Source organism: Sus scrofa, chromosome 9 (genome assembly GCF_000003025.6).
Source record: "Sus scrofa isolate TJ Tabasco breed Duroc chromosome 9, Sscrofa11.1, whole genome shotgun sequence".
Taxonomy (NCBI): Eukaryota; Metazoa; Chordata; class Mammalia; order Artiodactyla; family Suidae; genus Sus; species Sus scrofa.
Genome location: NC_010451.4, coordinates 50,420,367 through 50,446,999, shown reverse-complemented (window position 1 = coordinate 50,446,999; position 26,633 = coordinate 50,420,367). Strand labels below are relative to the sequence as shown.

The following is a 26,633-nucleotide window of genomic DNA, read 5'->3' as shown; positions in this document are numbered from 1 at the left end:
TGCCTCACAGAGAAGCCGAGGTTACCCTGGCTGGCTGAGAGCAGTACCAGAGGTTCCCGTCTGAGGTCATCGGGAAAAATGAATCCAGACCTGTCTCGTCTGTTACCGGAAGAGCAGAGTGCGTGTGTGTGTGTGTGTGTGTGCAAACACGTGCAAGTGAAGGCTGCTCACGTGCTTCACACTTTTCGGAGGTGATCATCAGGGCTTTCTAATCAGGATTAATTCATGGGTCAGCAAATACGACCCATGGGCCAAATTCAGCCCATCACTCATTTTTGTATGACCCACAGGAAAAAAAAATTGTTTTTACTTTTTAATGGCTGGGGTGGGGAGAGAAGAATATCATGTGAGGTGTGAAAATTATATGAAATGGGAATTTCAGAGTCCATAAATAAAGTTTTATTGGGAACACAGACATGCACATTTGTCCATGTATGTCTGTGGCTGCTTTGGCTCCACAAAGCAGTGTGGAGCCGCTGCAACAGAGGTGGCATGGGCCACAAAGCCTAAAACATTTACCCTCTGGTCCCTTACAGATGGCAACCCCTGGTCTAACAATGCATGACCTTGCAAGGCCTGTTTCGTGAGCCTGCTTCTCCCGTCAAAGTGGGGAGGAGGGTGTCTGCATCCAGCCAGCAAAGAACCTGTGCTGTGAGGACTCGACAGTGGAGGGGAGGGCTGCAGGCTAGCTCCTGCCCACAGAAAAAATTTGTGGGGCCAGGAAAAAGAGGAGGTTTTTTAGATAGGATGATAACGGCTCCCATTCCTTCATTCTCTTCCAAAGGGGTACTAACGCCTTGACAACAACACTCTCCTGCCATGGGGAGCTCCCCCAAGCAACCCTTTCTCCTCCTTCCCTTCTGCCAAGGCCAGCTCTTTCCACCCCGGCCCTAAACTTCTCTAACCTATGGAGTGCTATCCAAGGCAAAGGAAGAAAACACACCCAGCTCAAGGGTAGCTGGGAGAGGAGAGGCGGGAAGCAGGGGAGCCAAGCAGGGTCCGCAGAAGCACAGTTTACCAGCAGGTGTCAGAGAAAGAAAAGAGCCAAAGATCCCTTTCCCCAGCCCTGGCTGAGGGCTTGGCTGAGCCCCCAGGAAGAGGGAGCTTCAAGTCCTCCTCCACTTGCCTAAATCAAGCAAATAACTAACAATGCAAGGAGGTGTGGGGGAGTAAGGCCCAGCCACTGGGTATCTATTTTCTGAAAACACATGGCAACTCTCTGAGCCAAATGCCTGGCTAAGCCAAAGAATAAACAAATCCCTTTATTTCCCCGAGACGGGAGCTATCAACTTCCCCTCTCATCCTCTCCTCCCGCTAGCCAGATCCATCCTCCCATGGCTCTTCCTTGCAGGAGAAGCAAGATCTGTCTACATCAGAGAGGGTGGCCTGCGCCACCCCCTGCCCCCCACAGCCTCCCCCACTGCTAGCCCATGCTCTGATCACCTCTCCCCCACCAGGGGCACCCCAGAGCTAAGTCAGTGGGTGGAGAAAAGGAGCACATGGCCGTCCACACCTCCCCCAGAAGCTCCGGCCAGCTCTCTGTGACGCACCGCTCATGCAACCCTCTGCCCTCCTTTCTCCAAGTTAGGGGACCTTGGATAAGTCTTGCTGGCCCAGGGGACACAATCAGCCTCAAAACCCCCCACCCCCACCCCAAACCGACCGGGCCCACCCCTCAGTGCTCCAAAGCTCAGCTCAGGCAGTGCTACTATGTCAGAAGAGAGGAGAGGGAGAGAAAAAAGCTAGGCAAGAAAAAGAATGTTGCATCTCTGCAGCATGATGTCACGTTGGCTGCTTTCAGATCCCCCAACACAGAACAGAAGCAAACAACATGGACTCCGGATTTACTGTGTGCCTTGAAAGGTCTGTGTTTTCGGCAGCAGCTCCCGAGCCGCCTGCGCCAGCTGGAAAAAGCACATAGCCAGATAGACAGGTCTTCACCACAGCCCCCAGGGCCCCAACCCAACCCCTGGGCACAGGCGCCCCTTCCAAAAAATGCCCGGAGGAAACAAAGATGGACTGACACATACACACACACAAGCGTCAGCACGAGTGAGCACTAACCTGGCAGCCATTGGGAAGGCAGTGGAGTGCAGTGCAGCTCATTCATTCATGCATGGGGCAGTGGGGGGCGGGGGTGGGGACCGGGGCCCCCCCTTGGACCCCGGAGGGCACGCACCTCCATGACCATCCCACAGCCCTGTGGCTAACGGTGGGGGCAGGGCTCTCACAGGCTGGGGGAGCCTCCTTTCTCTGCTGTTTGGCACCGCTCTGGAATTGTAAGCATGACTCCCCTTGAATTTCTTCCCCCCACCTCCCCCGCGGGGCTGTTACTTGGTGTGGTCTCGCAGTCCTACCCCAGCCCCTCTCCCGGCCCTCGCTCCCTTTCTCCCTCCGACTCCCTCCCAGACAGCTGTTCCCAGGCTCCTGCACGCACGCGCACAGCGCACAGACACACTCGGACACGCACCCCTCTAGCGCACGGACACACTCGCACACACGCATGCAGACACGCTCGCGCACACCCGGCCGCCTGCTGCTTTACATAATGCAACTCTTTGGTGCAGTCAGCCTGCCGGCCCTCAATTATTCATGAGGCTTTGGAGGGCAGAGCCATGGGGCTGGAGCGTGATTTTCCCCTTCATCCCCAAATCTGACAAAACACAAGATGAGGATCCCGAGAGATTCTGCTCCCTTTGCTGCCACCAATTATTTCCCAGGTGTTGCCTATTAGGTCAACCTGCATCAAGGAGGGGATAATAAATCAAAACACAAGCACCTGGCTCAAAACAGAGCCTTGCATCTTTCAAAGGATGACAGCTGCACTCAGTGCCTGAGCCTTGGGCACAGAGCAAAGGAGGAAGGCAGCATTGGAGACCATATCTGCAAAAGACACTGGCCAAGGGCCTCTTTGGGGTAGCCTCTCCCAGACTTCCCAGGCAGCAGACCCTGCTTCTTGCAGGTCAGACCCTTAACACGTAAAACTCTTACATTCATGACAAAGCAGGGTCAACTGAGTTTCCAAACTCTAAACCGCACCTCCTAAAATTGTTTTTTCTCCTGTCCAGTCACTGAATCGCAGCATCAGTCCTGAAACAGCCCCCATGAACGTTCTTTCAGATGAGAGGTATTCTATTCAACAACAATATACAAAGGAACATTCTGAACGTCACTGATGGCTTACAAAGCACTTTCACTCATATCAATTCACTTATTTTCTCAAAAATCATATTTCACAGGCCTTGGTAGGACCGCATCTAACATAAGGAGATGCTGAGCCCTGGAGAGATAGACGATTCAGGGCAAGAAAGGCTGAGTTGGGAGTGACCTGACTTGAAATGCTGTACTACCCCACGTAGTATCACCGGCATCTTTTTTTAAATTTTTTATTATAGTTGATTTACAATGTTCTGTCAATTTCTGCTGTACAGCAAAGTGTCCCAGTCATTTATACACACGCACGTACATATGTGTGTGTGTGTATATATATATATATGTACACACACACACACATTCTTCTTCTTTCATTATCCTCCATCATGTTCCATCACTAGTGACTAGATACAGTTCCCTGTGCTATATAGCAGGACAGTTATCTTTTGAGGGGAGGAGCAGAGGAAGCCCAAACCTGAGCCAAATACATGACAACCAAAACAATGGTGCTGGTTAGCTCGGAGTTTCTCAACCTTTATCACTTGAGGATCTTGTGAAACTTCATATTCTGCTGTAGTAGGTCTCAAGGAGGGTCCTGAGTCGGTCTCTTTAACAAACTCCCAAAAAAAAAAAAAAAAAAAAAAAAATGGAGTTCCCGTCGTGGCGCAGTGGTTAACGAATCCGACTAGGAACCATGAGGTTGCGGGTTCGGTCCCTGCCCTTGCTCAGTGGGTTAACGATCCGGCATTGCCATGAGCTGTGGTGTAGGTTGCAGACGCGGCTCGGATCCCGCGTTGCTGTGGCTCTGGCGTAGGCCAGTGGCTACAGCTCCGATTGGACCCCTAGCCTGGGAACCTCCATATGCCGCGGGAGCGGCCCAAGAAATAGCAACAACAACAACAACAACAACAACAACAACAAAAAAAAACAACAAAAAAAACAAAAAAAAAAACCTCCCAGGTGATGCCCATGTTACTATTTCAGGAACCACACTTTGAGTAGCAAAAGGGTGGTTTATGCATCCTCACTCTGTGGATGTCCCTAAAGGGCAGTTTTGTCTGCCGGACGCAGCTCCACAGGTTAACAGGCTGAAGGTGAATAATAATTATAACCCACTGACGTCACCTTTGTCTGCTCATGAGGCTCATGCTGGAGCTAATACTTCTTGAGCATCTGTTGGCAAAAAATCTCATCCTGGGATTGCTGAGCCCTATAGGCTCATCAAGAAAGGTCTTTCCAGGATTGTTTCTCCCTGCAACCTGTTGAGGGAACAGCAGCCTCACAGTTTGTGCTGTCCGGCGCCCCCACCTTAGTTACCGAGAGGAATCTCAGGGCCAAAGAAAGGTGTGCTGGCATGCCCTGGGACCAAGCACTGCCCCTGTTCTACGCACCCCCAGTTGTCTGGTCGAGTCCTGCCTCTTGTGAATGCTGACCTCCCACCCAGGGCTCCTTCAGTTACTCCAGGGAAAGAGCTGGGACTTTGGGGTCAGAGCTGCATTTACGGCTACCTTCTGCTGCTTTCTGGCTCTGGAACTCTAGGTTGCCCTCCTACCACCACCACCCCATCTCGGACTCAGTTTCTTTATCTAAAAAAGCCAAAAGTAGTGTTTATTTATCTGAAAAAGCCAAAACAAATGTTTCCTCTCTTACTCGGTTGAAAAAAAAAAAGAAAAAGATGGAATAAAATAAAGGGATAGAAGAGCACCTAAGAGATGCCGGCTACATCCCCCACCTCTGTGCTTGTAATTGTAGTATAAAATTTAGAACTTAATGGTAGATTCGGTTGCTCATTCTGTTGGTTTTCTCTCCCTGGGAAGATTGTAGGCTATTTCTTTCATGTCCCTCCAACATGGTCATCTTTTGAGGGGAGAAGCAGAGGAAGCCCAAACCTGGGCCGAATACTGGGTACAGCACAGGTGTCAGTAAATACCTCCCCACTAACAGTCCTGTTCTCCATGAAGACAGTAAATAAAGGGACTGGTGGGGCCAACCAGCCTGCACCCTGTCTTACTTACTATGTGACTTCGGACAAGTCATACAAACTTCTCAGAGGCTTTGCTCCCTCCACTATAAAATGCACAGATTCACCTTTCTACTGACACAGCTCTACATAGCCCCATAGGTTAGTATCTTCATGGTTTAGATTAATAGCAGTGGGTTAATAGGGCAGACTTAGGGATCAGACAGACCTGACTTCAAAAGCCGGTTCTCTCCATTACTAAATCTGTGACCCCAGAAGTTAGCCTAAGCTTCGGGCTTTAAATTTTTTTTTTTTTTTTTTTTTTTGTCTTTTTGGCATTTCTTCGGCCGCTCTCTCGGCATATGGAGGTTCCCAGGCTAAGAGTCTAATCGGAGCTGTAGCCACCGGTCTACGCCAGAGCCACAGCAACTCGGGATCCGAGCCGCGTCTGCAACCTACACCACAGCTCACGGCAACACCGGATCGTTAACCCACTGAGCAAGGCCAGGGATCGAACCCACAACCTCATGGTTCCTAGTTGGATTCGTTAACCACTGCGCCATGATGGGAACTCCCGGGCTTTAAATTTTTTAGATAGTGACAAAAATAATGGACTAGTACTGGATTGTGTGAGGATTAAATGAGATAAATACATGCAACAAGTGTTCACTATATCTGACACAGATTATCTGTCCAATAAATGAAAACTATTACTATTGATATTGGTTAAAAAAATAGCTTTTTTTGGAGGGGGGCTGCCCCACAGTCTATGGAGTTCTTGGGTCAGGAATCCGATCCGAGCCACAGTTGTGACCTACGCCTACAGCTGTGGCAACGCTGCATCCTTAAGCCACTGGGCTGGGAATCGAACCTGTGTCCTAGTGCTGCAGACACACCACTGATCCCACTGTACCACACTGGCAACTCCAAAAATAGCTATTTTAAAAAACTCTCAGACACAACTTAGAATAGATTTACAAGGAGATCCTGCTGAATAGCATTGAGAACTATGTCTAGATATTCATGTTGCAACAGAACAAAGGGTGGGGGAAAAATGTAATTGTAATGTATACATGTAAGGATAACCTGACCCCCTTGCTGTACAGTGGGAAAAAACAAACAAACAAAAAAAAAACAAAAAAAAACACAAAAGCCCTTAGTTGGGGTATCTGAAAAAAAAAAAAAAAAAAAACAACTCAACAAAAGATAGCTTCTAGTGGTGAGAGGATTCAGAATTCTGCAGTACAGTGGGAAAATAAAAAAAAAAAAAAAAAAGAATTCTGCAGTAGTCAGGATCAAAGAAAAATCTCAGTTCCTTAAGATGCATGGGGGATGTGTATGTTATTTCCTCAGTTTCCAAGATGTTCTCTGCCTGCTCCTCCCAAATGGGACCTCATTAAATAATAAGAAAGTTACAGAGCAAGCAAATTGGAGACTCTGAACTATGTCTACTGGTTATAAAATATAAGCCTTTTTTTTTCCCTTCATGATTACAAGCTCACTTGAGCTACATAAAACTAAAATCATCTGATAATAAACAGAAAGAGAACTTTCTACACATGATGCATTTTCGCTAAGTCTCTCATGTGAATGGCCTCATTTAAACCTACCAACAACGCTAAGAAACAGGCACTCATCATCCCTACTTTTCTATGAGGAAACCACAAGAAAGAGGGTTTAATAACTTTCCTATAGTATGTGATTAATAAACAGTAGAACATGTTTCTAAAACCCAGACCACCTTAGTGAATTCTTACTCCTTTTTTTTTGGTTTGCTTTTTAGGGCCACACCAGCGGCATTCGGAGGTCCTCAGGCCAGGGGTCCAATTGGACCTACAGCCGCCAGCCTACGCCACAGCAACAGCCACATCAGATCTGAGCCACGTCTGCGACCTACACCACAGCTCAGGCAACGCTAGATTCTTAACCCACTCAGTGAGGCCAGGGATCGAACCCGCCACCTCATGGATCCTAGTTGGATTCGTTTCCACTGTGCCACGACAGGAAATCCTGAATTCCTACTCTTAGCCATTACATTGTGTATGAAGAGAAGTGCTACTGACTTGTCATTAGGAAGGAAGGGGCCTTTTTAAACTCACAGTGTTTACAGATTTGCACCATCTTTCCTGAGACTCAGGGCACAAACTCCGAAGAGGCCAGCTGCGTCTAAGAGCACTTGCTGTGATCATAACCAAGGCCAACAGGACTTCCACAGATGGAACTTACGCCCTGGACTCAATCCCCACGTTTCAACACCTGAGCTCTTTGCTGCCTAAATTCCCAAATGGCTTTTCTGCAAATGCATGTAGGAAACTGTGGTAGAAGTAGGTATCTTTTTCTGAATTAAATCTTTCCCTTAGCGATATGGAAAACCGACATTAGTTTCTATTTTTGAAAGGAAAAGAGCTTTCTAAGAGTCCTGTGCAGTATCAAAAGCATGTTCCAAAGAACACCCTGGAGGAATTAGGGGAAGAGAAAGAAGTTAAGGGATACCTGCAAACCCACTAGAAACAAACAGTCCCATTTAACCCAGTCCCGTTCAGTCACATGCTATAAAAAGAAGGTCCGGTGTCTACACAGTAATCTTGTTCACCTGAAGTGCTTAATAACTGGTGTTGATAAGAATGGGAGATAGGGATGATAAAAGATAAGGTCTTCTTATATCTTTTTTTTTTGTCTTTTGAGGACTGCACCCGTGGCAAATGGAGGTTCTAGGGCTGCAGGACGAATTGGAGCTGCAGCTGCCAGCCTACACCAGAGCCATAGCAACACAGGATCCAAGCCGCGTCTGCAACCAGCACCACAGCTCACAGCAACGCCGGATCCTTAATCCACTGAGCGTGGTCAGGGATCGAACCTACGTCCTCATGGCTGCTAGTCAGATTTCCGCTGAGCCACGATGCGAACTTCCTTCTTATATCTTTGAATCCTATTCCGGTCCCAATGAAAATCAAAGACTTTTTACATAGTGAATGCTTCAAAGATCTTAACTAAACATGAATTTGTGGAATTATGGGGAATGATAGGCACAAGCGGTCTGATTCAAGCACTAGCCTCATTCAAAGCACACGTGCTTTTCTAAAGCATAATCTAGGAGATTCCTGAAGTGTGTGGGCTAAGCCAAAGAAGGAAAAGGACCAAAGATTTAGTATGTACTGAGAATTGCATGTGCTAATCACATATTTTATTTTACTTACTTATAAAACTTTTATTGAATGAAACAGATGAAGCAACTGAGTAGAGAAATCTATCCTTACCCAAGGTCACACAAGCATTTCTAAGATCCATGTTGGCACCACACCATGGTGCTTCCATAAATAAACACCCACTGACGAAAAGGCACTTCAAAGGTCACTGTATTTAACCATAACCGGTTGCTATCATAATACGGCATTTAGTCCTCAAAACAATCCTGCAAGGTAAGTTCTTGTTCCTACTCAGGCCAGTTATCCACTTACTGCCCCTCGGCCCCCAATCCATCCTTCTTTGCCTTGCCTTGTGGTGCTAGAGCTGTACCCTGCGAGAGATTTGCCAACCTCCCAGCAACTCTCATGAGCACCCGAGTGGGCGGTTTCTGGTTTATCTACCCCATCCTGAAGCATCTCAGGAACTTTCTGTGCCATACACTGGGCCACAGCCACAGCCCTCCCATGAGCTCTGAATCTTAGCCCTGTGTGTTCGGGTGGGGGGAGCACCCTTACAATACATGTTCCTTTACTGGGTGCTCCGCCTCAATCCCAGAGGTAGTGGCAGTTCCTACCTCTGCTATTCCTGCATTCTTTATAGAGTCTGCTGATTCTTCATATTAAATATTCCCTGTTCAATTTATTGGTGTGGTGTCTATTTCCTGCCTGGACACTCAGTGATAGACTGCTCTAGTGATGAGCCGCAAAAAACAGCTCAGAGGAATAAGACACCATCCCTGCCCTCAAGTCATTCAGGAATCATGGCTAAAAGCATATAGAGTATTGTATGGGCTAGACAGAGTCTCACGCATTTAATACGTACTTATTTAATCTTCACATCAACCCGCCTTTACAGATGAGGAAAGTGAGAGAGCTCGGAGATTGAATAATCTCCCCAGATCACACAGGAGACAGAGAAACCAGAGTTTCTGACCCTAGAGTCCACTACTCAGCCACGTGGCCATGCTGCTGCCATCAACTGGCTGCAGTCACAGAGGAAAGGAAAGAAAGGCAAGGAGGCAGAAGTGGGACAGAGGCACACTAGTCTTTCACAAAGTCTGAAAGAAAAAAAGAAGTTAGATGGTTCGCCAGAGAGGTCCACACATCTACAAAAAAATTCAAACTATGAGATGGGACCATTCAAGTTCTTTTAAGTCTGTCTCTTAGTGTAAAAGACCTAGTGTAGCCTGGTCATCAGACGTTCGGGAGACCCTGTTAAATATCTTTCGGAATCAATGCTCAGGATGTCTGTCACCCATGTTTTATGCGCCATTAACGTAGGAGAACTGATGGTCCACAGATCTCCACTTTGTCCTCTCTGAAGTCCCAAACTCCAGACTGTAATCCATGGAAGCTGGGTCGGGGCTTGGAATAGGTAGATAGATTGCCTCTGACCCAGCTGTAACCCAAGGCCTCTCATGAATATTGCATCTCTCACATGAGGAGCAGTGATGTCTACATAATTAAAACCCAAGCAACAAATGGTCAGAAGGGTGGGGAGAGAGGGATGAGGATTCAGAAAGCTCTACCACCATTCCCACCCTGTGGCAAACCAACACTGCTACTAAAACGCTGCCCACGGGTTAGGTCAGACTTTAGCAGGATAAAAGCTTTCCTTGGAGCCAAATGCAGCCCAGTAGGATAAAAAGACCCAGCCCCTAGCCCACCAGGAGGATGGCTTGTCGGTGTTAGGGGTCCTTCCACGAATTAGTCAAAGCTCATGGATGTCACCATGCACGCCAACTCTCAACCCATTTTCTTGTAACCCTATCAAAAACAAAACCAAAAAAACCCGCCTGGCTCCTGAGTGTCACCTTTTCCTTTTCTAAATGTTCCTGACCATTGGTTCTAGATTTTCAGCCAGGATCAATTATAAACCCACCGAATGGTCTATGCTAGCAATTCCCAAACTCTGCGGTACTTAGCAATTTTTACATGTCCCAACGTCCAGGTCACAACCTGTACCAATTAGAGTGTCTAGGGGTGAAAGCTGGGCTTCAGTATTTTTGTTTTCCTTTTTACAGCCACACCAATGGCATATGGGAGTTCCCAGGCTAGGGGGCAAATTGGAGCTAAAGCTGCTGGCCTACCCCACAGCATTGGCAAAATCGGATCCAAGTCACATCTGCAACCTAAACCAAAGTTTGTAGCAATGGCAGGTCCTTAACCCACCGAGCGAGGTCAGGGATCAAACCTGCATCCTCACAGACACTATGTTGAGTTCTTAATCTGCTGAGCCACAACAGGAACTCAGTGTCGGTATTTTTTAATGATCTCTGATGTGCAGCGAAATTTAAGACCACTAGCATATACCATATTAACCCTAATTTTCTAGTAATTTTGAAACTATTGTCTGGGGAATATGTCTTTTCTAAAAGTTACTACTTTTTTAACCAAAAACCAACATTTCCTCTCTTTTCAGTATTTCCCATATGATGATCAGCGCTAACATTCATTGAGAACTGTGTGCCAGGCCTTGTTCTAGGCACTTTATAAAGTGTACATTGAGTAACATCTCATTTAATCTTATTCCAATTTCATGGAAGGGAATTGAGTCACGGAGACTATGAACGCATCTACAAGTTTATTCAGGTCAGCTGTGAGCCTTTAACAAATTTGAAAAGGTCAAATCCTCCCGTTATCTTCTTCCTGATCTTTGGGTTTTACTTTAATGCAGTTACACTTGCTTTAGTCCTTTGATTTAGAAACTGCTCTCTCAGAGGTCTCTTGTGGCGTAGTGGGTTAAGAATCTGGCGTTGCTGCAGCAGCTTGGGTCGCTGCTGTGGCGCTGATTCCATCTCTGGTCCAGGAACTTCCATGTGCCATGGGTGCAGCAAAAAAAAAGGAAGCAAGGAGGGAGGGAGGAAGGAGAGGGAAGGAGGAAAGGAAGAAAGAGAGAGAGAAAGAAAACTGCTCTCTCTACACAAGACAAGAAGGTAAGTCTGGTGATATTCTTTTTTATTTCTATTTATTTATTATTTGGGGGGATTTTAAGGCCATACCTGCAGCATATAGAAGTTCCTAGACTACGGGTTGAATAGGAGCTTCAGCTGCCAGCCTACACCACAGCCACAGCAATGCCAGATCCAAGCCGCGTCTGCAACCTACACCACAGCTCACGGCCATGCTGGATCCTTAACCCACTGAGCGAGGCCAGGGATGGAACCTGCGTCCTCACGGATGCTAGTCAGATTTGTTTCCGCTGAGCCACGACGGGAACTCCCAAGATTGGTGATATTCTGAAATGCACTGAGAATGAAAGTCGCTCTGTTTCCTAGACCTTCAGAATTAGAGTGGGTACTGGGCAACCATGGCACAAATCTATACCCGAGCAGGCACTAGAAGTGTTCTGCCCCAGAAGGAAAGCACAGACCCCACATGAAGCAGAACGTCACACCACATATATGGGAAGGACCAGGGCAGGGAGCTTCCGTTGATTCCTGGGGAGGAAACACTGGGATTGAGGAAAGTGAAGATAATTTACGGTCATTATCCTACGGGAAGCAAGTGGTACAAGGAATACACGTGGAGCCCAGAATAGAGAGAAGTACTGAGAAATGAAAGTAGAAAAAGAAAAGGTGAGGTGGATGACAGGTGGACCCGGCAACCCAAGGGGAAGGACTGAGCCTCACTGAAAAGGGACTGTCCTAAGGCAAGACTGTCTGTCCTCTTCGTGGGTGACCATCACTCTCAAGCAGGAACGTCTAGAATGAAGAAACTGCCAGGAGGGGAAGTGTAAATGGTGCTGGAGGTCTCTAAAACGGGTACAGAGCTAATCCAAGTGTCTACTTGTGCGAATTCCAGTAGTTTAACTCACCCACAACCCCAGGGTTAACGTGCAAGAGGATTAAATGATAATACCTCTGCTCTATAAGAGGGGATTGTGAGGAAGACGAGATGTAAGTTCAGGGGCAACACCCTGCACCCTGCCAGCCAGGGGTGTGGGGCGGCGGGGGAAGGGGAGGGAATGTTACAGTGTAAGGTTACCTTGGTGGCACTCGTCTCTCCAGCTGCCTGCAGTAAAAGCTGCTGATGGGTCACAGCTGAGCTCCTCCTGGGGCTCTGCCCTTGACCCAGGAGGGCAGCCTCATGGAAGAGTATCCCCCTCCTTGAGGACAGACCACACCTAATGGCTAGTCCATCAGGATATGGAACCCAGCACCTTTGCCTCAAACTGGGAGAACTCTGCAGGGCCATCCAGAGCTGGCGCTGTCCGTGGACGTGCATCAAAGTTCAACCTCTCCCTCTGCCCAAACCTGATTCCTGCCCTTACTAACAGGCTCGCTCCCAAGAGCACATCCCAATAAACCTCCTGCAGGCAAGTCTGTCTCCATGTCTTTTCCAACCTAAGATATATACCAATTACCATGAAGGAATGTGTGAACAGGGAGGCGACAGGACATGTTGCTAATGTTTCAGTAAAACGCCGTATTTTCAGGCTCAAGAATTCAGTACCAGGGAGTTCCCGTTGCGGCACAGTGGAAACAAATTCCACTAGTATCCATGAGATTGTGGGTTCGATCTCGGGCTTTGCTCAGTGGGTTGGGGATCCAGCATTGCCGTGAGCTGTGGTGCGGGTCGCAGATGTGGCTCGGATCCCATGTTGCTGTCGCTGTGACATAGGCCGGCAGCTGTAGCTCTGATTCGACCCCTAGCTTGGGAACTTCCATATGCCGCGAGTGTGGCCCTAAAAACCAAAAAAAAAAAAAAAAAAAAAAAGAATTCAGTGCCAGTCTGCTGTAATTTCCAGAGAAAGACCATGCTATGGTTTCTACCTCTGCCCACTTCCGGATATGAGGAGAGACGAAGCCCCTCCCAACCACCTCTTTGCAGAGGTAACTGACCTCTCCTTAATCCTAGATTAAGGTCTTAGAGAGGGATGCCTGCTTGCTGGTGCCCCAGTTAAGAAGTTGACACATTGTCCTGAAGGACAGATCCTGAGTCCTTCCTGCCACTGGCCTGAGGCTTCGGCCACACGACCACCCCCTCCATCTCCCTCTACCTCCTGCTTGCTCTCCCCTTAACACAGAGTGCACCAGGCAGCTCCGGCAGCTAAGAGAGTTCACATCATTGTAACACCACTGTTAGTCCCTTGCGCTGCACCAGGAGCTGGTGAGGAAGAGATCAAGATGAGTTAGGAAGGATCCTAGTCACAGCAAGGACCCTGTCCCAGGTGGGGCCCCTGGTATGGGCCAGCGAGGCTGCTGTTGCCTCCTGGCCCCACCACACCCCCGCCCCCGAGTCTCAGGAGTTTGGTTGGTCAGTGGGGCCAGGACAGAAAACCCAGGTGGAAAGAAAGCACTGGGACTCACTGGTCAAGCATCCTGACCCAGTTCTTCTTAAATTCACCCCAGACTCTCATAGGATACCTGGGATGGCTCTCACGGGTGCTAAGGGACCTGTCATGAGCTCTCTCTTTTTAAAATTATTATTATTTTTTTAATTTATTTTTTAATTTTTTGCTTTTATTTTTGGGCTGCACCCGTGGCATATGGAGGTTTCCAGGCTAGGAGTCAAATCAGAGCTATAGCCGCCCGCCTATGACACAGCCACAGCAACGTCAGATCCGAGCCACGTCTGCAACCTACACCACAGCTACTGGAAATGTCTGATCCTTAACCCACTGAGCAAGGCCAGGGATCAAATCCGCAACCTCAAGGTTACTAGTCAGATTCGTTTCCACTGAGCCACTGAGTTGGGAGCTCCTCTCTCTCTTTTCTTACGATGGCACAGTGGCCTGGACCTTGGAAGTGCTGCCTCATGCCTGGCTTCTGCAGATGTGTCCAAGCTGGTTTGTGAGGTTGCCAGACCCTGTCCGGGCTCCCCTGTGATTTAAGTTATTTGTATCTGTGGACATCTTTTCTCGGCGACCATTTCGTCATACACACCCAGCACGGCAGTTAGTCAGTCTGCTGAGCCACCCTCCCCAAGGGCAGCCCCTGGGCGGCTCTGGCCATTGTTCCCCAGCCAGGCCTCCCCCTAGTGAGGGACACAGTATATACCTGACTCTTGATGAGGACAATGCAGGCTAAGGGAGGCGTTGCCACAATCCCAGATTCACTTCGTTAGACAGCATCCACCTGCACGAGGCAGAGGTATCCGGATGGCTCTGGTGGACACACTTGGACATGACCCACCTTTTCTCTGGGCTCATTTTCCCCACCTGTTATGATGACTCCCTAAAGGCCCATGACCACTCTTCACCTCATACAGCTCCAAGTGCCAAGAAGAAGAAGAAGAAGGAGAAAAAGTTCTGTAGCCAAGGACTGAGGCATAACAGAGCGGCAATGCTGACCTCAACAGACTGGCCAGTGACCGGCCATGAGAACTTTCTCTTTATAGCTTCTCTCTTCTGAACACATCGCTGCCTCAAACTAACTGCCTTTCTTCTCCGTTCCTCTGCATCTCCGGTCTCCCCAGAGAAGAGTTAAAACTGCATGTGGGTGGCTATGCTGGGCAGCTGGGAGCCAATCCTCATTAAAGAGTTTGGGCATGGCCTGATTCTTCAGGTCAAAACCTCGTGGGGGCTGGAAGGGAACAGGTAGGGGACAGAACTGATTAAGGAAGTAAGTAGCCATGTGGCAAGCTGGGGATACCGACTCACCACCTGCAGGTGCTGTGACATCCTGGCAGTTTCATGCCTGCCAACCAAAATCAAATCTAACCCAAGCTCACTTCCTTTCTCACGATCCACAGGCTGTTGTTCATTCAGCCCTGCCTCCCAGATGCTAGAGCCTGCCTAATGTAAGGGGTACTGCAGGCACTTAGAGTAAGGGCCTCTTTCCCTACAAAGCCTGAAGGAATAGGAAAGCAAAGTGGGAAAAGATCACAGGGCTCAGCATGGACCAAAACTACACTGCGGCTATGAGGGTAACTAAGATACATCTGGGCCTCATCAACAGACGCAAGTGAAGGGAAGTAGTAAATCCCTTGCAAATAATACCTAGAAAGAGCACCACACTTGAGGAGGTCTGTTGTGCAGATAAGATAAATAAGACATTTGGGTCCGGACAGCCTGCCCAATGCAAAACTGTAACGTAACTGGGAGTGTTTAGACTGAAGGAGAAATGCCTTAAAATAAGCAGGATATCAAATATTTGAATAGGGGACGAGAAGAAAGAAAGCCAAAGGAGAGAAGAGTCTTATGTGTTGTTTGTCTAGAGAGAAATGATCAGACTGCAAAATTGGGTTTGAAGTAATAGGCAATATTCTAAGAGCGTAGGCAGCCAAATATTGTAAGAGGCTAGCTCTAGGGGGGTACGCTTCTGGTCTAGAGGCTGGTTTCGCATCCCCATCTCTAGGTTGGTCCAGATGATCTTCTAAAACCTCCAGAGGCTCTGAGGCATCGTCTGGGCTGAGCAGTGCCCGGTCTCAGATGACACCCAGTGAGCCTGCAGGGCTCCTAGTCTACAGGTCCTTCTTTTCCAGATTGAGAGGGGCGGTCTTCCCTCTATTGTTAGGGGCCAGAGGTAGACGCGCAGACTCCACGCAGCTCCAAAGCAGCAAGGCCTTTTAATCACATTCAGCCTAATTTTTCCCCCAAAGCACTCCTCTGCAGCTTTCCCTGAAGAGAAGGAAAAGAAACCAAAGGATCTTTTCCATTAGCCTCCAAAATAATGAATCAATATTCTTAACTAATGGGGCAGGAAGCCAAGTCCTTCTCCCAAGAGAGGTTGACAGAATGTGTCCTTCAACCCACTGAGGTCCTCCTTCTGCCCATCACCATCACTGGATCTTGGAGCCACCGAAGGTACCAAAATCGCCATCAAGAACAGAAACGTCCCTGTGAGGCTTCCTGGAAATCTTGTGAAATATGCTCAAGTGGGAGTGAGTGGATGCTAGGAAAGCTCTGCCCACTGCTGGGTTCCCTGTATGCTGACATTTGTAATCGAGATGGAAAATATCCACGAGACATGCTCTGGAGACTGGCTTGTTTTTTTCTAAATACTCTAGCATTTGACTCACCAAAACCCCTTGTATCAAGATCTGTGAAATACCACTGCCTGGGTGTCTGGCATTAGAATTCTCTACTGGACCAATGGCCTTTTGTCCAGCCTTGATTATTTCCCAGAACATCCGGGGGGCAGGTAGAAAGGAACAGCTCAGTCCTCCCAGGTTGGATGTCTCTCTCCCAGCCTCCTCCAACTTCATGCCATGCTTGTAAGCATGACTCCTGGGTAATGAATGCAAAGAGAAGTTAGAGAGGACAGGAAGAAAAAGAAGCCTTGAGCTGGATACTAAACATGGAAAATTTTAGTCCAACAGAATCATTTTCAGAAAAGTAATGGCTGAGCAAAACCAAAAAGTTATAATAAAAACTTGGATGCATGCTAAACTGTAGCAGTGCCCATTTTGGCTCAGCAGTGCTCCAGAGGGTAGTGCCACCCACGTTACCCCTGGTTACACAGCCACCCCCGAGTCCCCACAGATGCTTGTGTCCATTCTCCTTCCTTGAGGTCGGGAAGGCGGTGCAGAGGGTTCAGTTTAACTCAGGGGATGGAGCTGGGTGTGGGTAGTAATTATAATACCTTGTATTTATGTCGAGCTATTTCTGGCCTACAGCTTGTTTTCTCCTCCTTCAATTCCCTCCAAAGAGGTCAGTCAGCCTTACAGATGTGGCTTCTGCCCTTCCTGTGACAGTGTTCCAGCGCTCATTAACACCACCTCGCCCAGAGCTAGAAATCAGGCCAGGATTTTTTTTCTCCTCACTCTGCTGGCCAAGTGACAAGGAGAGCCAATGGCAGGAACACCTTCTCCGAGCAAGACACACAGACACACCTGAGATTTGTGGCCACTTACTAAAGCATGTAAGGTTTCCCTTCCCAAGGCCAACTTAGCCAGCGGATGCTGCCACTAATAAGACTATTCAGATGGTGATCTCCTGGATGAAACCTGGGTGACCAATTTACCAAAAAAAAAAAAAAGATTTCCCAAAAACTTACAGTACTATTGATGTGCTAGTTCTGTTGTCTGAGCTTTATAAATATCAATTCCTTTCGTCCTCATAACCACCTAATACAATAGGTACTAAATTATCTCTATTTTAAGAGATGATAGGAGTTCCTATCATCATGGCTCAGTGGAAACAAATCTGACTAGTGTCAGTGAGGATGCAGGTTGGATCCCTGGCCTCACTCAGTGAGTTAAGGATCCGGCGTTGCCATGAGCTGTGGTATAGGTTGCAGACATGGCTTGGAACTGGCATTGCTGTGGCTACAGCTCCGATTCGACCACTAGCCTGGGAACCTCCATATGCCATGGGTGTGGCCCTAAAAGAAAAAAAAGGGAGAGAGAGAGAGATGACAAAATGGAGGCACAGAGAGGTTGAGCAACTTACCCAAGATCATAGAGGTAGGAGCTGGTGGGGCCAGCACTCAAACCCAGTGGGCCAGCTCCAGGGAATCCACTCTTAACCACTAAAGAGAAGCCGCCCCGCTTAAATCCATGCACCCCGCACAGATACTCAGATGCAGTGCATCCCCACATGGTCCCAAGGACCAGCCAGGTATGGAAACTGCTAATGAGGTTCGTGGCTCTCCACCTATGCTGTGCTTGTTGGTATTCAGATTCCTGGTTCCAGAAGTTCTAGAACTGGAAGCAAGAATCTATGGTTTTTACAGGTATCTAAGATGATGCCAGTGCAGGTGGTTCACAAAAGGCCCTTGTGAACTTGTCTCACGGCCTCGCCCAGCTCACCTGGGACAAGCAAACAACTCACTGGGGCACCTCAGTGCCGCCCTCGGAGACTGTTCCCTCTCCGTTGGAGCAGCCCTGGGGGAGGGGAGCTGGTGTGAGGGCTATTCTGCCCTTGGCCTTGGTGACAGGCTGTGTTCAGATGATGGGGTGGGGTGGGGGGGGGGTGGCACTGAAGGGAGCTCACCATCCCTCCACCCTCGACAGGCTGCACATCAGAGGGGGACACGCAGTGGGTAACGGGAAAAGGAAAAACGACTGGGCGGTCTGGGCCCCCATCTCCCGTTGCCAGAACAATGGTCTCTTCAAATCCCTGGCATCTGAACTGGCAGTCAGCCACCAGGAAAGAAAAAAGCTTGCTGTCCCTTTAAGGACGCCCTCTCTCTGCAAAGGTCAGAAATGCCAGCTCAGCCTGCCCAGCGGCTGCCTTTTTGCCACTTTGGGGCCCTGGGGCCATGCTCCCTGGTCCATCTGGTTCTCCAGGCACCTGCTGTCTCCTAAAAAAGGCAGAGCACCTGCATGACAGATGCTGCTCCAGGAGAGGTTCAGGGATGGGCCAGGGAACTCAAGACCTCATTTGTTTCTCAAAAATCAGCCTCCCAGGGAGAGTTAGCCCCAAGGAAGTGAGGCTGGGGGGCCAGGTCACAACGATGACTGCAGGAGGGGTGGGGGGGTCAAAAAAGAAAGCCAGACCAAGACACTCCAAGAGAAACGGATCTCATCCAGGAGAGCAAAGGCTGAGGGATGACTGACCCAGAAATCACAAAGAGAAGGGGGTAGAGAAAGGAAGCTGGCAGGAAATACAGGGAGTGGTCAAAGCAAGGGCTTTTCTCCCACAGGTGGAGTTCAAATCTTGCCGCTTTATGTAAGCTGGGGCACCTTCCCTAACTTCGCAAAGCCTCAGTCCCTCTGTAAGACTGGCCTATGCTGAGCAGTAAATAAACATTAGAAAGGAATAATGTTTAGTAAGAGACTGCTAGCCACTCAGCGTGTCCTCAGGGGGCCTGAATCCCAGATCACACCACTGATCCCAGTAAGTCATCTTGCAAATATGTGCCACAAGGAAAGGGGGCACTCATTTAGCAAACTGCATGGATTGATGCAAATCACGATTCTCATTGGAAAACAACTCAAGATTAGTCATCTGTTCCTAATACAATGCAGGGGCCGGTGAACTCTTCCTGTAAAGAGCCAGAGAGTAAATATTTCAGGCTTTGCAGACTACACAGTCTGTCTTAACTACAGAACTCTGCTGCTGCAGGGTTAAAGCAGCCAGAGACGGCATGCAAGCAAAGAACATGACTGTGTCCCAATAAAACTTTATTTGCAAAACAGGCAGCAAACTGCAGCTGGCCGACTCCTGAAATAAAGGATGACATTAAATAGAGGAAATGATGAATGCTTATGGAGGCAGGAGCCCATTTTCTTGCTTTTCTACCTGGGGATTGAGAGTATTTTACCCAATTACTTAATGTCCAAGAAGAGTTTTTAGCTAACACCAGCCCACTATATGCTGCTATGCTCAGCATCTATGTCTAGAATTTGCCCAGCGCCTTTCTGCACCTCAGGTTTCTTTTCCTTGTTCTCCGGCATGTCCTCTGATGCGATTAGGAGCTCCCAGGGCAGAGCTTCCTCTTCCACAAACTTGGAGAGGTACTGGCTCAATAGCCACCCCTCAAGGTGTCCTCTTCCAAATCCCTCATCACAAAAATGTCCCCCTGCTGGCTTCCTAGGCCAGAGCGGATGGATCCTTCACGTCAGTTCTTGCATCTCAGCGAAGCCACGCAGAGTTTCACTCACTCACTGATTTATTTAAATAGAGGAGTGTGGAGTTCCTGTGGTGGCTCCGCAGAAATGAACCCGACTAGGATCCATGAGGTTTCGGGTTTGATCCCTGGCTACTGCTCAGTGGGTTAAGGATCCACCATTGCTGGGAGCTGTGGTGTCGGTCACAGGCACAGCTTGGGTCTGGTGTTGCTGTGGCTGTGGCTGTGGCTGTGGCATAGGCCAGCAGCTGCGGCTCCAGCTCCGATTCAACCCTTAGCCTGGGAACTTCCATATGCTGCAGATATGGCCCTAAAGAGACAAAAAATGAAAAAATTGAAAAACGGGGAGCGCCTACGATGTACTAGGTAAATTTTAGAAAACACAAATTTTAGAAAACACCCTCTGCTTTGAGCGGAGTTGGAGAGAGGCTGCTATGGCGAGAAGTGTCTCATATGGCTGCTCTGAGGCATATTTACTTCCTGCTCCCTGGTGTCTTTCTACCCGAGAGCTCAAGCACTTCGAAAATAACTTTCTCAACTGTACTAACAACTTTCACCACGATGATTTCTAACTGGCACTGAAAGCAGGACAGATAAGAAAAGCTGGGAATGAGGAAACAGTGAGATCAAAAGCAAAGAAGGTGGAAAGGGAAGCAAAAAAAAAAAAAAATTACTATTTCAAATTTTTTAAAAAAGGCTGCTTGCTTACATCATTCTCTCCCACACCAAATGACTTCTTTTCACAAATCCAACCTGGATGGTCCCAGCCTTCCTTCAAAGCTCTACTCCCATGCACCTTCTCCAGGAAGACTTCCCTGATAAACTTCCCCCACATCTTGAACTCTCCAGCATCCCTGGGAATCCTCCAGCATGGCTCCCATTTGCTTATGTACCTTAAGCGTGGTGTATGATAGGCTATGGGCTCTGTCCTAACCCTCGGACTGCCACCTTCTCAAAACCCTTCTCAGGAGTTTTCCTTCCTCCACATTCCCCACGGCACGCTGTAACTGGCACATGTTCTCTCTACACGGCTGTTTGACCAAGGCCACACTCCAATAGAAGAACTGCTGGTATCTGACAACATCCTCAGTGATCGCTGCTCAGACCACCTTTGGCTCACTCATTCATTTCATTCAATTATTCACTCAGCAAAACTGATGTGGCAAGTTCAGGTGCCAAGCACTATGCTACAGCTTGTCACATATCTCATTTGCAGGTTTATTTAATCTTCAAACCAGCCTACTGAGACAGATACTATTAATATGGAACTGGCGCACAATAACAGGTGATTTCAGAAAGGGTTATGGAAAATGTGGGCGACTGATGGGAAAGGGTTGACCATCAGACAACCATCAGACTCTGGAAAAAGAGAGACCCATCCACCTGGGCTGGTGCTCTGATGCTAGGAAAATGAACATGACCTAGGATAGTTTCTTCCAGTCCCATGCCTGAAAATGTAGTCACCTGGGTTCTTTCTATAAAAGTAGATACAATTTTACATCGAATGGACCAATGTATTAAATTTAAAAAGAAACCACAGAAGGATGCAAAGACAGCATAAAGGAATACGTATATTGTGAAGGTTAAGGGAGGAATGTTCTCTGAATAACACCAAACAGAAACCAGAAAGGGAAGGAATGACTAACGTGACCACATTCCAACAGACTTCTCTGTGCTGAAAATCAGCCTCAAGTTAAAAGACAAAAGTCCCATGGAAAATATAACGTGTATGACTAAGGGGTAATATCCATACTATATAAAAGAGTTGTGAGCAGTGAAAAAGACAAACACCTCAACAGGAAGGTGGGCAAAGAACAAAAAAGGCAATTCACAGACAAAATACACGTGGGTAATAAGGAAATTGAAAGCATGTCATCAATGATCAAAGCAACCCAGGTTAATGCAACTCTTGAGATATCACTTGTGGAATATCAGATTGGCAAAGACTAAAAAGAATGGCAATGCCAGGCAGGCAAGGACAAGGGGAACAAACGTTCTCATAACTTGGGGGTGGGCGTGTAAATTGGAACAACCTTTCCAAGGGCAACTTGGCACATGTGTTACAAGCTGTTGACCTAGAAATCTGGCTTCTAAATTTTTATCTGAAGCACGTTAGTATGACATTATTTTTAATCTTGAAGAATTAGAAATAAGCTAAATGTCAAATAAGAGGAGGCTGCACACATACTCACATATTTGCAACGCTACCATTAAAAGTAATTAGGTAAATCAATATTCATCATTATAGCGAGATCAGTTATCAAAGAACGAAAGAGCAGCATATAGAAGTTAGAAATTTCATCTATTTATATCTTTCTATGAAAAAACAGCTCAAAGGATAAAAATAAAATGCTAATAGTGATCACCTCTGAAGGGTGGTATTATGACTGATTTTTTTTTTTTACTTTACATTTTCTAAATTTTCTACCAATTTCTGCTGCAAAAAAAAAAATCAAACAAGTTAGAACTTTAAAAATTTTTTTTCTTTAAGAAGTTCTTTATTTTGATTTTCGAAAGAGAAGAAATCTATAAAAGAACTTTGAAAAGCAAAAAGGACTACACAAATCTAAGAATTCAATCAATTATACAGCAGACATTTTTGAGCACTATGTGGAAAGCCCTATAGAAAGTACAATGAGAAAAAAAAAAACAAAAATTAGAATAACTCCCTACTCTCAGAGAAGATTTAATGTTATGAAAGACAGGATGACATCTAATCCAACACAAAGTCATTATGGGAATCCAAGCAAAGTGCTCGGAGATTGGAAAAGGACCAATTAATTCCTGTTTGAGGATAAGATAAATCTGGGAAGACTTCTTCAAGGAGGTGAGAGTAAGGCTAAATTCTGAAGGATAAGTAGGATTTCCATAGGAGAGCTAAGAGGAGCATATGCAAAGGAGCAGCAGAATTAAAGACTGTAGTTATAGGTAAAGGTAGGAGCTACTGTGCAGAGCTGCATTTGTTAGGGTGGCAGGGACAGAAGAGTTCCTGGAAGGATGTAAACACTGAAGGCCCTGAGTGCCACACCAGGGTGTCAGGTGCCATTTTGCAGACAACACGGAGCCTAATTCAGGTTTTGAAGAAGGATTGCAAATCTGACCTGAATGAAAAACAGACCCATGAGATACAGAAGAGATGAGACTTTTCAGCCATAAAAAAGGAATGAAGCACTGATACAGGTTACAACTTGGATGAACCTTAAAAACATAATACTGGAGTTCCCGTGGTGGCGCAGTGGTTAACGAATCCGAGTAGGAACCATGAGGTTGCGGGTTCGGTCCCTGCCCTTGCTCAGTGGGTTAACGATCCGGCGTTGCCGTGAGCTGTGGTGTAGGTTGCAGACGCAGCTCGGATCCTGCGTTGCTGTGGCTCTGGTGTAGGCCGGTGGCTACAGCTCCGATTCGACCCCTAGCCTGGGAACCTCCATATGCCGCGGGAGCGGCCCAAGAAATAGCAAAAAGACAAAACAAACAAACAAACAAACAAAAAAAACTAAGTGGAAGAAGCCAGTGTCACCAACATATATACATGTATATATATATACACATGCATATACATATATTTCATGAAAGTCCAGAATAGGGAAATCTACAGAGTCAGAAAGTAGATTACAGATGCCCAAGGCTGGGCTGGGAGTGTTGGGGTGTGCCAGCCCAAAGGTGTTGGGGTCTCTTTTTGAGGTGATAAAATGTTCTAAAATTGGCTACTGTGATGGCTGTCTATGTCTGTGAATACACTAAGAACTGAATGTACATTTTACATGAGTGAGTTGCATGGTATATGAATTATGTCTCAATAAAGCTGTTTTAAAAAAAGAGAGAGAGCAAGAGAGGAGACAGCCAGGTGGCTATTGCAACAAGCCAAACAAGACATTCAAAGGTCATGAATTAAGCCAGTGGCAGTGGTCACAGAAAAGGGTGGGGGACAGACAGATCAGAGAGATGCTGCAGAGATGTAACAGTGTGGGGAGTGAGGGAGAACGTGTAAAAAAATAGCTCAGAAGTTTCCAATGTGAGTGACTAAGAGAGGATGTGAAGGGAAGGTTGGACGGGAGACTATTATAACTTTGCTTTTCATGTAGTGAGTCTGAGGAGCTTAGCTCATAACAGAAAGAGAGGTGCAGAGCTGGAGGTGACACCCCTTCTCCTGGCAATGGTAGCTAAAGATCTTTTGTGGCTGGTGATGACAATTATTAATGATCTTTAGCACTCATGATCAGCTTAAAAGTGGCCCTAACTTATGCTCAGAAATACACTTAAGAGATTTTAGCGGAAGAAAGAAGATGGAAGCAAGCAAGAAAAACCAATTCTCCAGCTGCACACACAACATCCTGAGCATTTACCAGAGCTGAGTATTTACTGCTCCAAGTACCGATTTTTGTAAAAAGGAGTATTAACTACCATTGCAGCTATAAATGTAATGGTTCATACAAAGACTGCTCAATAGCTGAATGGCAGTGGTTAGTTCTTACTACTAATAGGCCTCACAAAAGCACAAATTTATTTTGCCTGTTTATATCAAAGAAGGCAAGGACACAGAGCAGAAACCTTGGTTCATGAAACCAGAGGGTTAAAAAAAAAAAAATCGGCTGAACATGCCAGAGTCAACAGATACAAGATAAATAAATATATAAAAATAGTCCATTTTAGACAAAAAGATGACTAAGGAAAGTAAAGTGCAATGAGCAAAGCAGATCACCTTCAAAAGCCCAGGGGTCACAGTTCCCAGAATTTTCACCCTGAGGCTCGTCAAGTTAAGCCTCTGGAAAACAAAGGGGTTTTGCATGTCTTGTCATAATGCCACCGGATATAAACCATGACCATTCAGTCAGGATAAAAAGTTGAGGTCGCTGCAGGGAAGCTATTATGAAACAATGAGGCTCCCAGTCTCAGGAGAAAAGGTCCAAAAAAAGATCTTAACTGAAAGATAAATCTATTTGCATTACAGCAGGAGAGGCATCTGAGTCCCTCTGTGGAATTTTCCTATAATATGCAGCATTGGTGAGACCCTACACGGTAGGGAGTCCAATTCTGGCTCTTCCTCTACTTTAAGCACCATCCCGGGGCAAGGACCAATTCTTACTCATCTCTGTGTTCCTACCACCTTGCCCACTGGGTGCTCAAGACACTTTCATCAAGTCAACAAATGCGTAAACTAATTAAATAGAAGACAGGAAGAATTCAGCAGGAACTTAGGAATATTAAACAGTCTTGTACTCCTGAGATCCTTAGCCTGAAGTCTGTGGGGACCCAAAAGAGATAAAATCTGCTGCTCTCATCTTGCCTATCATCTTAGAGGAGGGCATTGGTGCCTTGCTGAGGGCAGGTTGCACATCCAGTGAGGGGTAGAACAAATTCTAGTTCCCGGTTAGGTAACCTGGTGACGACATCCATGTGGGACAGGGGACAGAAGAGCTCCAGCAATGAGACTAAAACATATGATTGAGGAGGTCATTAACTTGAAAGGAGGGATAAAACTGGTTGATGACAGCCTGAGACTATGGTTCCTGGCCACACAGGGAAAGACAAGGATCAGAGTTCTCTGATAAGGCTCCATCCAAGGGCATGAGAAACAATCTTGGATTTTAGGTGTGGGGAGCAAGGACCACGACCATGCTGTCTTCGAATGATGCCAAACATAAGACAATACAGATTTTAACAGCAGCTTAACATTTATAAGGTGCTTACAATGTGCCAGGTCTGCTCCTACACGCATTTAACAGGAATTATCTCATGCAATCCTCCCACTCCTTACGACAGCCCTTCAAGGTAGGTGTGATTGGACCCATTTTATAGATGAGAAAAACCAAGGCTTGGGAGAGCAAGAACCTTGCCTAGAGTCACACTACTAGAAAGCACCAGAACCATCGGCATCTGGCCCCTGGGGTCTACCACAGAGTGAAAGGGAGGGAGCCCTACTTACGGAGCAGCCATGTATGCCACTGTTAGGACCAAGAGGCGCTGAGAAGCTAAGCCTGCCTCCTCTAGAAAGGAAAGTACCAGACCCCAATTCAGGAAAGCAGACAGCGCTCACTTCCCAAGATTTGCATTTGCTTGGGCTTGTCCTCCCAGCCTTTGAATATTTCCATAAATCTTACAAAAGAAACAAACAAAAACTGATTGGCCTTCAAAGCTTTAGGTAATGTTCTAACGTTTAACTAGATGGTGACGATGTTGAAATATTCTTTAAGCTGTACAGATACATTATACACATCCTGTTGCATTCATGATATATTTCATGAAATTTTAAAAAAAAAATTGTTTTTAAATAAACCCTGGCCTAACCCTGAAGTGACAGCCACCAGAACAGCAATGACGAGGGTCAGGGCTCACCAGGGGGGGATGAGTGCACTGGAGAAACTCTTCTACTGCAGGACTGAGGGACAAAGGGAGCGTCACCACCCAGAAAGACTAACCTCCTCAGCAAACCTCTGCTGAAATGTGAAGCTTAAAGCTCTAGGTTTCTACCAAATAAACACTCTCTTCACACTGACTCAAGAACAGAGTGCAGAAGTTAAGGGAACAGGATTTAGAGCTAGGCATCTTCAGTTTTCTCCTAGTTCTGTCACCATGTGGTTTTGGGCCCATTACCTAGGCCTCTTTGAGACTCAATTTCCTTATCTGTAAAATGGGATAAATACCACCTTTCCTGTAGGGTTGCGTGAGGATTATGCAAGTTTGTCTGTTTGTTTTAAGGGAAAGTTCAGAGAAGCATTGTTACTACAATTTCTAACACTTTCTTCATGCAGGCTCTTCATTCCAGTTCCCAGCCTCAGAGCAGCTTGCCCTCCACGTTAGGAAACACATCCCCGTGGTCACCCCGAGCCTGAGGGCTTCTCACGGCTGAGAGGAGCAAGTCCATCACCTCTGCCTCAC

The 26,633-nt window shown here is 46.9% G+C and overlaps 1 protein-coding gene across 11 annotated transcripts in view; it reads right to left on the bottom strand.

The window, feature by feature from the left end:
* Nucleotides 1-26,633, bottom strand: part of GRAMD1B (GRAM domain containing 1B) — a 248,309-nt gene that overhangs the window by 60,329 nt on the left and 161,347 nt on the right. Inside the window, exon 1 of one of the 11 annotated variants that reach the window (XM_021063030.1) lies at nt 2,180-3,439. The exons of 9 other annotated variants lie outside the window; for them this stretch is intronic. In XM_021063030.1, the coding sequence (XP_020918689.1) occupies nt 2,180-2,505 (326 nt within the window). In that variant the 5' untranslated portion in view covers nt 2,506-3,439. Of the gene's footprint in view, nt 1-2,064; nt 3,440-26,633 lie in introns of those variants that run through there. One more of the 11 variants, XM_021063034.1, reaches the window with a different exon arrangement.